The sequence below is a fragment of the Colletotrichum fructicola genome (genome assembly GCF_000319635.2).
Source record: "Colletotrichum fructicola Nara gc5 chromosome Unknown KSG_Nara_v1_contig02, whole genome shotgun sequence".
In the NCBI taxonomy this organism is placed as follows: Eukaryota; Fungi; Ascomycota; class Sordariomycetes; order Glomerellales; family Glomerellaceae; genus Colletotrichum; species Colletotrichum fructicola.
Genome location: NW_027094052.1, coordinates 1,607,479 through 1,623,348, shown reverse-complemented (window position 1 = coordinate 1,623,348; position 15,870 = coordinate 1,607,479). Strand labels below are relative to the sequence as shown.

The window sequence follows — 15,870 nt, the reverse complement described above, 5'->3', positions numbered from 1 at the left end:
TCCTGCGCTACAACAGCGCCTAGGAAGTGCTAATTAAGATGATGTGCACGCGCGGGTAATAAATCCCACCTGCTGATGCTGATGCTGATGCTGATGCTGATGTGAGGGATGAGTTGGGGTTGGGGTCGGGGAATGGAAGTGACAGTCTCTCCTGCCTGTTTCCCCTTGCTGCAGCAGCATAGGCTCATTTGCGCTTCCAGCTGGCTCATTGTGGCTCGTACCTGCCTGCCGCAGAGGAGTTCCATTACACTAGAGCCTGATGAGTGAGGAGGTACCTTCACTTTACCGAGACTCTGTGTTGCCCGGACCTCTTTTCACCCCTTCTCATCTCCATCTCCATCTCCATCTTCCATCCCCCTCCATCCAATTCTCGCACATTGTTTTTACGGCTACACACTGGTGGCTGCTGCAGTGTTTCTTCCCCGCCCTGCTGCACTTGCGCAAGGACGTTGACGTGAATTCTGAATTCTGTCAGGAACTCTCAACCGTCACCCCGCCGTCCGCCCGCCGTCCCTGCTCTGCCCACCCACCCTCTTCCAACATCTCATCCCCTCCTGTACCTACCTTACCTTGCACCTCCACCTCCAACTTGTCTTCCACTTGTTCCCGAACTCCTTCGGTACCGTCCTTTCCCGTTGCGCTCTCTGCCGCTTCCCTGTCCATCAACCAACTTACTACCCTACCTTACCTACTCCCGTCCATCCCTGCTCTACATACCTTCCGCAGTAGGTACATGGCCTTGCCTTGCCTTGCCCTGCCTTGCCCTGCATGGCCGCTGCCGCTGCCGTACCCTGCCTTCCTGACCTCACATCGCGTTGAACCCTGGAGTTGATCGCACTTATTTGTTGCCTGTTCTCTCTTCTCGACCGCACATCCATCCCTTCGCATCCGCGTAGTCCTTACTTAGTACGACCAGACGTGGCTGCCCATTGTAGGCTCTTCCGAACCTCGGCGGACTTTGGCATCGAGGTTCAGCCCAGATTTACGACGGTGGAAACGTCCAAAGTATATCCGCACTGCTGCCACTGCTACGCGGTACAACACATACACCAAACTCCGTCCCAGGGCCAGGGTTCTGTTACCTTGCATCCCGTCGCCGCAAAGGAGCTCGAGGCTAGACCGCGCACATGCGCCCAGTTGGCCAGCATCCTGTCGTCATTCGTCCGCCCGACGTCCGTTTCGTCCGTTCCCTCCGGCGACCTCACCCCCTCTTGACTTGAGTCTCTGTGAGTCCCGTCTTGCTTGGATTGATCGACCTGCTGCCCCTATCTCTTCTCTGTTCCCTTCCACGTTCTAGCTTTCTGTCAACTGCCCGCCTTTTCTGCCTCCTGTCGCCGCAGTTGCTGCCTATTAATAATTGCGACGTACCACCACCTACCTGGGTACTCCAACTCTGCTCCAACTGAACCGGACGGAAACCTGCGACACAAACGTCGTCCCTGTTTGAATTGCGACGGAATCTCTCGGGCGTCAAAAAAGACATCCGCAGCCTTGGAGGGGTACGGTAACCACTTTATCCTATCCTCCTCCACTTCCCTAGCCACTCGTCTCCATTCCTCTACCTAGTCACCTAGTGTAGGGAGGGAGAGCACTGGACAACTGGAGTCTCGAGTTCACACACACACACACCCGACTTTACCTTAGACATATATTGGGCCGCAGAAGATCAGCTAGGCGCAAGCGGGAGAAACCCCGTGAGACGCACACGACACGTCCCGCAGCACCGGTCAGTCCTTTTGTGCTCTTGGCTGGGTAGTGCTGCATCGGAATTCCTGGAATCCCGACGAGTCAGGCCGAGTAAACTGTGACCCGCGCCCGCATTCGATTGATTCTTCATACTTCTTCAGGACCGCCGCCTCCGCCGCCGCCGAACGCCTCATCAGCACTGCAGTAGCAGCAAGCAGCAGTTCGAGACCAGCCAGTCCAGTCCAGTCCAGTCCAGTCAGCAGAAACCACTCAGTCTCACACTCACTGACTGCCGTTTGCCTGCCTGCCCGGTAGCTGTTTGTCCTCCTCTCTTGCATTTGCATATGCTGCTTTCCCACATTCTCCGCCGCTGCGCCTCCTCTTTCCCATCCTCGTCCTCCACGTTCTCTCTCTTTCTCACACACACAAACACACACAAACACACACAAACACACACAAACACACATACACACACATCTGGACACCCACCCACACCCATCGCGCAACTCCAACCTCCGCCTCCTGGTACCTATCTCTCCCTCCAGCCAATCCTTCCATCCCGCCCACCGTATCCCGCACAACAAAGATACGGCGTCTGCGGTTCGGTAACGCAGCAGCACAGGCCTGAGGATTCACATCGCACATATCAATCCCAGGCACCCGTCACCCGTCTGCTCACCATCATTACCGCACGCGCGTCTTCAAACAAGGCGCCCCGGCTCGCAGCTTCAGCCAACTCGAACCCTGGCTACTTAGGCCAGGCCTCCCGTCCGCTCGTCCCGGACCAGCCCACGATCAACCCTCGACCAAAGCCGTATTGCCTCCGCCAACTCCCTCTCTACCGCCCTCGCCCACCATCTTCATCCGCCGCCGCACTGAGGTGCACAACTGGGGAAGCATAACGATCCAAAGCCGTTCTCTCGCGCTAACCCCCGCTTTGGTTGGTCATCGACGCCGCCTCGAACCAAACGCAACCCAGGATCCCATTTTCTGCCAATTTCTAAGCCAAAAACTTTACTTTGCGCTGCGCCAAAGTGCGCGACCACCTGCGATCCTCGTCAAAGGGGGGGCTCTTCATTCCCACTAGGGTCGCGTCAATACTCGTCTTCATTTATTACCTCTCAGGTCTCAGATCTTGGGCTCGCCACACCTTTTCCTCCACTTCCCTTTTGCTGAACCAGAACCCCTGCAACTTCTCTGTCGTCGTCGTCGGACTGCTCCCGTGAGGGACTGATCATAAGGGCCGCGCGCCCACGCGTTCCGAGTCTGCGGGTTTGATACCCCAATACATGGACGAGTTCGTCCTGTTTCAAAATCCTTCTGTGGCGACTATCGCATCCCCATAGGCCCCTCAGCCTCAGCCCTACCAATGATGAGCACCACCTCGAGCCAGCACAAGAGCCCGCGGGTTCTGGCTTGCGTGCTCTGCCAACATCGCAAGATCAAATGCGACCGCAATACCCCATGCTCCAACTGTATCAAGGTGCGCTGCCGAGACCGTGAAGTTATCTAGTACTCTGGCCGCTGACTCGCATAGGCCAATGTCACATGCACTCCCTCCACACCAGCTCCTGCGCGCAAGAGACGGAGGCCAAATCAGGACTTGCAGGAGAGGTTGGCCAGGTGTGAAGCACTGTTGAAGCAGTATGCCACGACCGGTTCAACGACGCCTCCCGCCGGCCCTCCCACCGTCTCGAGCATTCTTTCTCCGTCAACCCAACCCACCCCCTCTTCAACAGCAGGTCCGTCCCCAAGTATAACGCAGCTGCCATTGCCCACAGGCACAGCCTCGATTATTGACGACATTGGCTCGCCTGCGACCTCACAATGGAAGCCAGCCGGCAAGGTAGTTGTAGAAGATGGCAGCGTCAGGTTTATGGACAGCTATCTATGGGCTACCGTTCATGATCAGGTGCGTAGCATCTCGCCGTTTGGGCAGCACATGGCATGCTCTTCTGCTCAAAAACAGAATCCTAATTCCTCGTAGTTGACAGCTATGCGACAAATCATCGAAGCAGAAGAGGAGGAGCAGAGTGTTCTAGGTTCCGACGCCGTTACCCCCGACGACAACGTGGATCTCTTGCTCAACGACTTCGCTGCCATCGACCTCGAGGACGTCACTCCGTCGCCTGTTCAGATCTTCAGACTTTGGCAGGTCTTTTTGGAGCGGGTCAACCCAATCACCAAGCTCATTCACGTCCCCAGTCTGCAGCCTTTAGTAGTCGAAGCTGCAGCAAACCACTCTAATGTCGCCAACAACGCTCAGGCATTGTTATTCTCCATCTACCTCGTTGCGACTCTTACCATGACGGAAGCCGAAGCTAGGCAGATGCTCGACTCTTCCAAGGAGGATGCGCTGAAGAAGTTCACCGCGGGTGTCAAGGCGGCGCTGACCAAGGTCAACTTCCTCAAGAACCACGACATGATGACTCTGCAGTCTCTTATTCTCTACCTGGTCTGTTCTGACTGTGTTGCCAAAAGGGTAAACTTGCTAACATCGCACAGGTCTCTCTCCAAGGCCGCTACAACCGTCATGCCGCCTGGGTGCTGAGCGGTGTATTAATAAGAATTGCGCAAAAGATGGGTCTGCACCGTGATGGAGACTCGCTCAACCTGACCCCGTACGAAACCGAAATGCGACGAAGGCTTTGGTGGCAGATCATCATGCTGGACACCAAATATGCGATGGTTTCTGGATTCTGCGACACGCTTCTGCCGTGGAACTGGGACACGAAAACGCCGCAAAACGTGAACGACGCCGATCTTTTCCCCGGCTCGACGGAGCCCGTCCAGCCCCGAGAGGGCCCGACTGAGATGGCTTTCTGCTTGCTCCTGTACGAGGTTGGCCGATTCATCGTCGAGAACCGAATTCCCGACTTCGAGGCAGTCGTGCTAGGCGCCATGGAGAACGAGTCCCCCGAGTCTCAGGCGACCAACCTTGCGACGTTGGCCAAGTACCGCACACTTGTCGACAATCTCGATTCGAAGCTTATTGCCCTCGAGAAGAAGTACTGCGATCCTTTGGCAGGCAACATTCACATTGTGGCAACCAAGATTCGGTCTATGATCATTGACAAGATGCGAACGATGATGATTCCGATGCGCGAACTGCCGGAATGGGGCACTGAGATCTTCAATGTGCAAGATAACATGTTCAGGATATCCCTGATGCACCACGAGCACAACGTTGAGCTTTACGAGTTTATGGAGAACACTGGGTTCGTGTGGTTTTTCAAGCTGCACTTTCAAATTGACGTGTTCATTGTCATGGCCGGACAGCTCTACAAGCGACCGACGGGCAGACTTGCAGACCGCGCTTGGAAGGTCATTGACAGGGTATACCAGTTCCACGAGGAGCTGTGGGACATGTCAAGGAAGGAGAACGTACAATTGGGCATCTACATGCTCAAGGCGTGGAGAGCACGAGAGAGATCCTTGTTGCAGCTTGGCATGCCCTACGAGACACCGCTGGCAGTACCCCGACTGCAGGACATCGTACCGCAGTCGAACTCGGAGGTATCATCAGCCGGACCCTCCCCCGCCCAGCCGATGAAGATGGATGTTCCTCCACGACAAGACCAGCCCATGGACCAATATCTGGGCAACTTCCTCGATACGACAAATTTCTACGATCTAGACATGTGGGCGGACCTGGGTGTTCCCAACGGCAACATGAACCAGCAGTCCGCAGCGAACATGTTTGGGACATTTGGCAACTTTGGTGCACCACCGACGGGTAGATGGTAACGCCACGGATTGCATCGTCCGGTGCATGGGACTGGAAAAAGGGGGAAGGAATCGCAAAGACAGGGACCGTCTTCGGCTGTTTAGAGGGGCGCGGGGCATTTCTCGGATGGGTATTGGATTTTCTCGCACCGGTTGTAAAGTGACAACTCTCCCAACATCTGTATCGATACTGTCATGAGATGACGAAACCTACCTAATGGTAAATAGAAAGGGATTTCATGAAGCAGTTTTAGGAATGGTGCATGCAGTTTACATGGGGCGGTGGCTAAAGACAGATTTAGGAATCTGCCTGGCGGCCTGTCATGGCATACAGGCAACACACGTCCGCATGATTGCCTAGAGGTTAAGACGCGGGAGGCATCCTATGCTGACGACGCGGGGGCGCCAGAGTTGACTCGTCATTTAGGCGCCCCTGGTCAATACGAAAGTCGCATGACGGAGATTGAGATGACATGCTTCAATCAGATAAAGCCAAGTGTCCTATCCTCGCGAACCTGTAGATCTGTCTTGCGCAACCTGGCAGTCGGTATGAAGACAGAAAGTGACGTGATAGGTGCTCGTTCTACCGGGAGCCGCCGAGGATACCACCGGCGTCGACGGACCCCGACCCCGACCTGTTTTCGCGGGAAACCGGGATGCAAGAGATGGACAAGCAAGATTTAGTTCGGCCGAGTGTGTATGTAGGACTCGTACAATTTTGGCTCTTGATTTTGGGGAGGGGGTGGTCCGGAGAGTTGGTAATTACGGGGAGGGGGGAAACCGGGCTCGGGCTCGGGGTCTACCTTTTCTACTCTATTAGGAGGAGAAAGAAAGGGGGGGGGATGGTGGTTCGATGGCGGCACGGGCAGGCAGCCAATTGGGTGGTGTAGGCGGACGGGTTCGGGTGTATCGGGGAGTTCTGCGTTCGGGGATGAGATGGCCGAGGACGGGGGGGTGTTGGTGTGGGGTCCGTGTATTTCGGGACCGAGGGGGACGGGGGTGGTGATGATGATTGGGGGGTTTTGGTGGTTGGTGATTATTGGATAAATAGGTAATGGTCCCTGAACTTTTGACTTGTTTTGGCAAGCTTGTTTGTGTCGGATGATGTTGGATTGGTGGATGAGACGTAGTAGTGAGGGCAAGTGAGTGTGCTCCATGGCGGCTCTCAAATTTCGTGAAGCTCTGCACTCGTGATGTTATGAATCGATCGTATATCAAGTATATTATCGCAGGTCTTTCGGCATTTATTGAAGGGAGAATCATCCTGGCCTGAGTATGTTAGTTGCCATGTCTGCCTGAGGGAGCGGAACTACTGGACGACCTCGCTTTTTGCGATCTTGTTACGCGATGTCAGAGAGGTTAAGCATCGGGCGGAAAGATTCGAGATGTGATGATTGAGCGGGATTCTTGGGGGTCCAGTATTGAAAAGATAATGGCAGAGTTCCAGCTCGGGTGTAGGCCTTGGGGCTGCTTGAGTCCAGGGATGACGGTGTCATCCAATGAATGTCATTGCTAGTTGTTTTCAACAAGCTTTTTGGACGTCAATCCAGTGAAGAATGCATCCATTCTCATGGATCTCCTCTGCACAGGCTGTTTGACAAAAATCCAGATATGCCACGCAGGACGGACGTCATGAACTGGCAGGTGGTTGCGGGAAGACCAGAAGACAGCTTCCAGGTAATTGCGAAGGCTAGTCTAATCGTGGAATGACGTTCAAGTTTGAGCTTGCCTCGAGGCTGTAGGGCTGAGGGAATGAAACCCTCTCGACTGGTGATCACCAATGTCAATAGATTGCAATACCAAAGTACCAATTTCACTGTTCTCTCGCCCTGTTCTATTCAAAGAGAGGCAACGCTGGCTGTGCTGTAAGCTGTCGATCTCGGCGAGATCTTTCTGGCCTGGTAAGTAAGCATGCAAGCCTCGGTACTCCACATCTTCCTCGTTCTCATGTTCGGTTTGGTGTGGAAAAGGGACTTTGGCTGATATAAGGAAGATCTAGCTGGGCCTGGGTGCAGACTGAGCCTCCGTTAAAGTGGCTGTCCATCTGAGAATTGCATCACCCAGGCAGGCTCATCCCGCTTTGCAGGGCCAAGCCGCCTTGCAGATGGAACCCGCGACCTTTCCTAATACGCTCGCCGAGAAAGCATCTGCAACCATCTGCACCAGACGGTTAATCTCAGGCACGCTCGAATTTGCAATGTCTCAGTGCAACACACGGAAATGCCCCGGGGAAATAGAAACAGCAAGTGGAAGACAACCTAGCAGCCAGGTTCGGCCGCCCAGGTCCCGTCCCTTCTTTCTTTGTACGTGTTGGACGATTTCCCTTTTCAGCTCGCCGAAGGTGCTGCAAATGCGCATTGGCCAATGGAAAGCCTCCGAAGCGCGGGTATGAGTGGGGTAAGCAGGGTAGGACCGTGGCAAGACCCCGGCAACGCAGCAGCGGCGAGTGAGTCGGTCGGTGCCTTCCTTCCTTCTGAAGGGACTTTGGTTGTGATTGGCGTTGGTGTCGTGCAGCGGGAGCCAAGTTTGGAGGCTCTGTTTTTTTGTCTTGGGTCCAGGGAGGCGAAATCTGTCTGTGTGCGTTTTCAATTTTCCTTGTTTGGGTTTCACGACGGTGAGATCGAAGGATATAACAGGGCAGGGACGACTCGTCTCTGCGGATTGTTTGCTGGAGCTGCGTGTCCATCACCGACTACAGTTCCTTTGGGTTCCTGCCAATGTAGAGATCGAATCTTCTTATTGAAGCACAGAATCACCTGGGACACCTCTGGGCCGAATACCGATATACGAACGACGGCAGAATAATCAACAAAACGAGCGCTCGGCGGACTCGATCTGCCGTCATCGAACGAAACTTAGAAGACAAAAGCACGCGCCGCAATGTTGTTCAAGAAGCGCCGCAAAGAAGAGGTCGCCGTCGGCTCTCCGCCGGTTGACCAACCCGCCTCTGAACCGCGAACGAGCAACACCAACGATGACCTCAAGAAGGAAGCACAGCAGGAGCCGACCAAGGATGCCGCCGCGAAGCCCGCAGCGCCGGAGGTGCAGTATCCCATGGGCGTCAAGCTTTTCCTGATCATGTTCTCGCTGCTTGTGTCCATGTTCCTCGTCGCAATGGTAAGGAGACCCTCAGACCGTCACAAGCACTCAATACTGACAGAAGACACCTTAGGACCGCCTCATCATCGCCACCGCGATACCCCAAATCACCGACGACTTCCACTCCGTCACCGACATTGGCTGGTACGGCTCCGCCTACCTGCTGACCTCGTGCGCCTTCCAGCTACTCTTCGGCAAGCTCTACGCCTTCTTCGACATCAAGACCGTCTTCACCATCACCGTCGTCATCTTCGAGGTCGGCTCCGCCATCTGCGGCTCGGCCCCCAACTCCGTCGCCTTCATCTTCGGCCGCGCCATCGCCGGCGTCGGCGGCGCGGGAATCGGCTCCGGCGCCACCATGGTCATGGTCCACTCCGTCCCGCTGCACCGCCGCCCCAAGTACCAGGGCCTCTTTGGTGCCGTGTTTGGCGTCGCCTCCATCGCGGGCCCCCTGCTCGGCGGCGCCTTCACGTCGTCCAGTGCGACATGGCGGTGGTGCTTCTGGATCAACCTCCCGCTGGGCGTCGCGGCGCTGTTTGTTATCTTCTTCATCCTGAAGGCGCCCGGACGCGGGCCGGCGGGCGGGTTGCCGTTGAAGGCTAAGCTGAAGCAGCTGGACTTTGCGGGGACAGCGATTGTTGTGCCTGGGACGGTGTGCTTGCTGCTCGCGCTGCAGTGGGGTGGCGTCGAGTACGATGTAAGTCATGCCCCCTTTTGGTGTTGAGAAACATGGGATCTGACTGTGAAACAGTGGAACAGCGCCCGCATAATCGCACTCCTCGTCCTCGCCGGCGTCTTCCTCATCACCTTCATCGCAATCCAGATCCTCTTCCCCAAGACCGCCACCGTGCCCCCGCGCATCATCACCCAGCGCTCCATCGGCTTCGCCGCTTTCGCCGCCCTCACCCTCGGCGCCCAGGCCATGATGTTCACCTACTACATCCCCATCTGGTTCCAGGCCATCAAGGGCTACTCGGCCGTCGACTCCGGCATCCGCACCCTGCCGCTCGTGCTCACGATGATGGTCTTCTCCGTCATCACCGGCGGCATCATCACGCGCATCGGCTACTACAGCCCCGTCATGATCGCCGGCAACGTCCTCATGTGCATCGGCGCGGGCCTCCTAACCACTTTACGGGTAAACTCGGGCGCCGCGGCGTGGGCGGGGTACCAGGTCATCTACGGCTTCGGGATGGGGCTGATCTTCCCGACGGTCAACATCGTCGCGCAGACGGTGCTCGAGCTCAAGGACATCTCGATCGGGATCAGCATCATGATGTTCATGCAGACGCTCGGCGGCGCGGTGAGCAACTCCATCGGGCAGAGCATCCTCAGCAACGAGCTCGTGAGCAGGCTACGGGGTGTCCCCGGGCTTGAGGGCGTGGATCTGAGGGGGGATGGCGCGACGACTGTGGTTAATCTCCCCGACGACGTCAGGGGGGCTGCGCTGGAAGCGTATAACGAGTCGTTGAGGACGGTGTTTATCGCTGGTGTGAGTTTGTGCTGTGCGGTGATTATTGGCACGGCGGGCGTGGAGTGGAAGAGTGTGAAGAAGGAGGAGCAGGCGAGGAAGAAGGCCAAGGAGGATGCGGAGGCGGCGAAGGCGGCGGCTGGGGATGTTGTTCCGGCTGCGGCGCCGGCGCCTGCTGTTGAGGAGAAGGTTGAGGGGGAGAAGGAGGTGAGGAAAGATGGAGTGAGGGAAGGGGAAGAAGGGAAACGGTGAAGGGTAATTAGAATGGATTAAACATGGCGTTTTGATACTTGATCAGGCTCTGGTAAAATTTAATGATCATGTATGCTTCGGTTCCTTGAAGACGGTGCCGACCTGTTCGTGTTATTAGACTCGCGACTACGAGAGGATCCCACTTTCCGGCCTCACTCAGCCGTTCTGGGGTCATAGTATTAAACCATGCCTCTCAACTTAGTTCATGTGTCTTGAAGGTCTGCTTCCCCCTCATTCATTGCCTTCGGAGGGGATTAAATCGCAGTGAAGGCATCCGACGGCGTAGCTGTGACTGTCTAATTAAGACTCTGCCTGCTTCTATTTATTCCCTTCGGGGGGGATTAAATTGCAGTGAAGACCGGAGTCCGGTGCCAAGCCCCGGTGGCTCATTCCCATGCATGTCAGAATTACAATACTATATCTATTGGCTCAGATACTGCACTTTTTCTTGGCCAGCAGTAGCGTCTGCAGTGCCACCATCTTCGAGATGCTCATAGGTCCTGCCATGCCATCAAGGCAAAAGTGCATAACTATATGTGGAGTTGGTTTTGGCTACGAGGAGCAGATGCTCCGTTCGTCCTGCTGATATGGTGATTAGACTGAGGTCGCTCTCTAGAACTTGGTTCTTCGTCATTGGAGGAGTTGGTGATTTTGGTGACGGTCTAGTACTAAGCCTCTATAACTAGGCTGTTGGATGCTCTCCCTCTTATGATAATCTCCAAAAGGTTTAAGATAACAGTGCAAATGCGTCTTCGCGCAGGTAGGCATTGGTGTGTTAATATCGTTGATGACATGAACATCCCACCTCAATTATTATGAAACAGCAACTACCAGCTTTCTTATAAACCATTAGGCTTTGCATTCATTTTCTGTAAATCGCCAGGGGTTAATAAATCTTTATAAGTCTGATCAAAAGTCTCGAAAAGTAACCGGTTGGCTCAAGGGGGGATCAAATCGCAGTGCAATGCAGGTCGGCTACTCCGCCCATCTGCTGCATAGACTATGAATGGTGCGTTGCGCGTCAGCTGCAGCCTTTCATGGTTGTCTTCAGGGGTGACTTGAAATGTAAAGTAGAGCTACATCACTATCATTGGCTCGGACACTTTTGCACAATTGTTTGCCCAGCGGGTGCCTGTGAAATCACGATTTTGATAGGCTCTACCGCCTACCTAGGGTAAAAGTGTATACCTATGTGATTGTAACTTCGGGAATCAGAGCGGCAGGTTACCCGTCCGCTATATTGACATGGTGAATAGGCGGAGGGGATCTGGAACGGGAACGGTGCGGTTGTTTTGGTTGACTCGGGGAAGGGCATTTACATCCTGTTCAACCCGTAACCCTAGAGGCACGATTCTGGCGGCCCGTAGTCAATGGCTGTTCAGGGGACAAGCAGGCTTCTTTCTGGCAACGATCGCCTCGGTTTTGCATAGAATTAGCTGCGTCACAGCGTCTGGTCATGTCGTTGACGGTATAGATACCTGACGTGGGCCTCGTGGAAAACTTAGCGATGGTTGACCATAAACGGACTGCGAGACTCTACCCTCTGTTTCTTATGAAGTCCTCGGGATTGCCTTGGCAAAACCAATAACACTTTCGTAAGTCACTCTTTCCATCCAGAGGACCAACTCATTACCTCGAGCGGGGTTAAGATTGTAGTGAACACGTACATATGCACCACCCTGAGCCACGATGCAGAACCTGGGATCGTGCAGCATGCATGGTTGCCTAATAGCAACGAGGATTGGATGCAGGATGCCACTGGGTATCAGCTGTCTTTGCCCTTGCCTCCTACAGTGGAACACTCTGGAATTCATCAATACTGGGAAAACTACCCCATCTATGGCCAAAACCAAAAACTTGGAGAACGTTAAATTTTACGGCTACCGTACAACGTTGTAGTCTTACTGGCGTTACGCATGGAGTCGCTCCAAAAATGGAATGTCAAACTCCAGTCCAGTAAGTCCTGTTTCTGTCCACCTCAACATTTTTAACACATTATTCCCTACGTTTATTTACTGGGGACGGGTTAAAATGCAGTGTAGGACGTGAATAGAGTGAGGCGGCCTGCAGTAGCTTATGCAACGCTGCTAGACTCCGGATTCTCATGGGGCCTTCCACGAACCTAGTACAAAAGGCACAAGAACAGTAGCATGTAAAGGGTTATTTGTAGCTTCCGAACTCAAGAGGCAGACTCTTCGTCGGCACCATCGACTTAGGGATAAGATTGTTAAAGGAGTCCAAGGCTGAGAGAGTGATGATATATTATCTCGTTACTGGAAAGGTAGTTACTTCAAGGTGATACGGAAGATGCCATCACCCGGCTTACACTGTGATTAACGACAGAAAACTACGCTTTGCTGTTAAAAGACGACATTGTGGTCGCCTCCTGCGACTTCGCCCGCTGGTGCTGGTGATGTTCCCTTGGGAGGGGTTAAATTTGCAGTGTACGTCCGCCTCAAGAATCATCCGTCTTACGAAGGGTTCGGCCGAGCGGGCGAAGTCCCCCCCGAGCTTCAGGAGTTCTCACCAATAGAATCGCAATGAGATCGCTGAGAATTATCCCGGTTGCCAGTGTTCGATCCATGAAAGCCTTTCTATGTATACATGCAAAGTCACTGGACCAGTTCGTTGACTCGAGAAGGGTCATAATTGCCGCGCGGTTATGTCGCACAACTGTCATCAGTAACAGTAAAGATTATCTGCTACGCAACTCATGCAGATATTTAATCGGAAGTCTTACTAAGTAGTCGTTACGCGTTTATGACCGAGAGGGCCTTTGAGGCTCTGCGAAGATGTCCACGAGGGAGGAAGAAACGCAGTGAAGTCTTCGTATTGACGTTACAGCATCGGAACGCGTGCTCGATATCGATGACCCCCTACAGATATCTGAGTTCCGGACTCTCGATGACCTTACAATGGCTTCATGAGAATCTCGTAATGCAAGCATGCGTGTCGATCAATGTTGGAATTGGCTTCCAACAGCAGTAGCTTGATGGGAATGAAATCTATTATCTTCCATCTGATTACCTACCCACTGAACTGAACAACCATTCATGAATACGGCAATATGACCAGATTGATAAGCACGCGAGGTGTTTGAAGCGCAGTGAATTGATGGGTTGCATATTCGCAATGCAGGATGACGTGGCGGGCATCAGTTTCGCATGTACAAAGTTGCTCGCCAGGCTCACTCCCTTGGGGGTGAGTAAATTGCAGTGAAATCGAGCAACGGTCTGATGTCACCCTATATCAGGACATACCATCTGAGCGTCTGATCATTGATTGCTAGGTGTTCAGCCTCGAGCGGAACCCTCAACGGACGATTCCCGTTTCCACTGAGTGCCATGCTGATTTGCAAACCAGGAGTAAAGAATGCGGACAATAGAGCAAGCTCGACAGAATGTAATTGGTTTTGCTGAATTGTAGTTGGGAGCTATAAGGAAAGACTCAAGACCTTAATAACCTGGGACTAAGCTGTTGCAAGGAGACTGTTGTTGACCCCTGTCCTCGCAGTGTTGAGGGAATAAGAAGTTGGAAGTGAAGCGACGGAAGACACGCTCAGAGGCAGTCATTTGTAGACTACAAATGAGTCAAACCCCAGTTCTATAGAATAAATACTAAGACGAAAGAGATATAGTAGTGTAAGGACATGCCCGGCTTGATGCTTCGTATAAGCCCAGCCGCCTTCGGTACTGGTGGATAAGGCCAAGTTCACATTTGTGAAGTGGGTAAGAATGGAAACCTCATTTTGTGGTCGAATTCGCGGTGCAATACTCCCCATTTTCTCAAAACCCCTGTACTGGGTGAGCTAGAAACTTCTTGGACATACTTTCTAAATTCGGCGTTGACGGTATAAATACATCATACTGGTTGCTGCACAAGGCGTACGTCCGGCCCATGACCCGAAGAACGTGTACACCGGCTAGAAGGGCGTTAAAATTGCAGTGAATCATGCATGTACGCTCAGGAAGGGTGAGTCGAATCGCACGATCGATCAGATGTCATGCGGGATGGCGTTGGGCGTCAGCTGCAGCCGCTCATGAGTGCCCTTGGGGGCGGTTAAAAACGCAGTGAAGGTACACAAATGCCAAGAGGTCCATCGCACCCAATGGCTCTCAACAAGAGTGGCCTCAAAAATCTGTGATCTTGATTTCAGCATGGGGCCTTTCGGGATGAAATGACTCTGAACAGAGACGCTGGTATCTGACCCGAGGAAGCCTTCACGAGAAAAGTCGGCATATTACGGGTATCGGGTGAGGGTACAGTCTTACTAGGGCGGCCGGATGTGATGGATCTACTGCCCTCGCGATCCATTTTGTTAGAATTGAATCTAGTCTTCATCCTCGACAAAAGAATTAACAACGATCTGACCTCAGTTGGCATCGCGATCAGAAACTACATTGACTGCATGATGGACGGTTCTTACTGAGCTGGTTTTGAGGTCCTGCGAAGATGCCCCCTTGGGGGAGGTTAAAATTGCAGTGAAGGCTCGTCGACTTATCATTTTCCATCTGGCGAACATCCCTGCAGATCGTGCATCAGCAGAACCACCATGGACGAATTTAGGAATAGCCCACATTTCCCCTAATAGTGGTGTCGTGTTGCTAAGCCTGCGTTCAGAGCTACGATGAAGGAGCATGCTGAGTAGTGGTTTACTGGAATTAGGCAGCTTTCTAGTATCTTCATCAGCATTACCGAACGAACCTCGCTTGCTGCCTAGTTAGGTAACGAAACATCAACAGGCTCGTTAAGCAGCAAAACTTTCTGAAGCTACCTAGGTCGAAGTGGAAGGTAGCTCAATAACAAAAGACCACTCAAAACACCAAAAAGAGCCAGCATCGGATTGCCCGTCCACTGGATGACATTGAGTTGCCTCGTGGGCGAATCGAACGCCCGATCTCCTCATTACTAGTGAGGCGCTTTACCACTGAGCCAACAAGGCCTTGATTGATGACTAACGACGACAGCGAGAAGGTCATGAGCGTTGCGGTGGAGATGTTGTGGAGTTGAATGAGAGTCTGGGGTTGAGATGTTGAGTGGAGTTGGGTTGGCGACGATGATCGTGTAAGTCGTCAGGTGGGTTGTGACCTCACAACTTCAGTTTCAGTTCTCCGCTCAAGACTTCAATTGGGGAAACTGGAGACCGAAAACCAGTTCAAATGTGACACAGGGTGTTGACAAGGGTCAAGGAGTGTTGTCACGTAACTCCTTTCATAGCCTTTGTGCTATGGAGCTGCATCTTGGGACGACACTGGATGGGAGCTTGAAACAATGCCTTTGTGTCAATACAGGACATGGACGGTATGATGAAAAGTGGCTGTGTGATAACTTTAGTTTTGTTCGATGAATTTTATGGCATCATATAAGTATCTGAAGCACTTGATAATGCCCGTTGGTCCTCATCTCCCTTGAGTGATCATACCTAATTTCAACCACTTCACCGCAAAATTTCCTACGCCATTCTGCTATTTCCACGCCCAAACATAAAGTCAGCTCGTCCCTTCACCTCTGAAGCACTGACACGCCTTCGGGCTCTGCTTACAGCAGCAGCTGAACGAGGCCTCCTCTCTGCTGCGGCAGGATCTCCCCAAATTCAGTTTCGATCCAAGTCCTTCTTCAATACCTGAGCAGTAACC

General features: G+C 53.2%; 2 protein-coding genes across 2 annotated transcripts; both read left to right on the top strand.

The window, feature by feature from the left end:
- Positions 1-3,058: 3,058 nt before the first annotated feature.
- aurR2-3 (Aurofusarin cluster transcription factor aurR2) lies at positions 3,059-5,433 on the top strand (the record flags this gene model as incomplete). Its single annotated transcript, XM_032020748.1, has 4 exons — positions 3,059-3,169; positions 3,224-3,598; positions 3,674-4,141; positions 4,192-5,433. The coding sequence occupies 4 exons, from the start codon at positions 3,059-3,061 to the stop codon at positions 5,431-5,433; spliced, it is 2,196 nt and encodes a 731-aa protein (XP_031882123.1).
- Positions 5,434-8,292: 2,859 nt separating this feature from the next.
- Positions 8,293-10,234, top strand: aurT-1 (Rubrofusarin-specific efflux pump aurT; the record flags this gene model as incomplete). Its single annotated transcript, XM_032020747.1, has 3 exons — positions 8,293-8,529; positions 8,585-9,208; positions 9,263-10,234. 3 exons carry the CDS (start codon positions 8,293-8,295, stop codon positions 10,232-10,234), a joined length of 1,833 nt encoding a protein of 610 aa, XP_031882199.1.
- Positions 10,235-15,870: the final 5,636 nt, after the last annotated feature.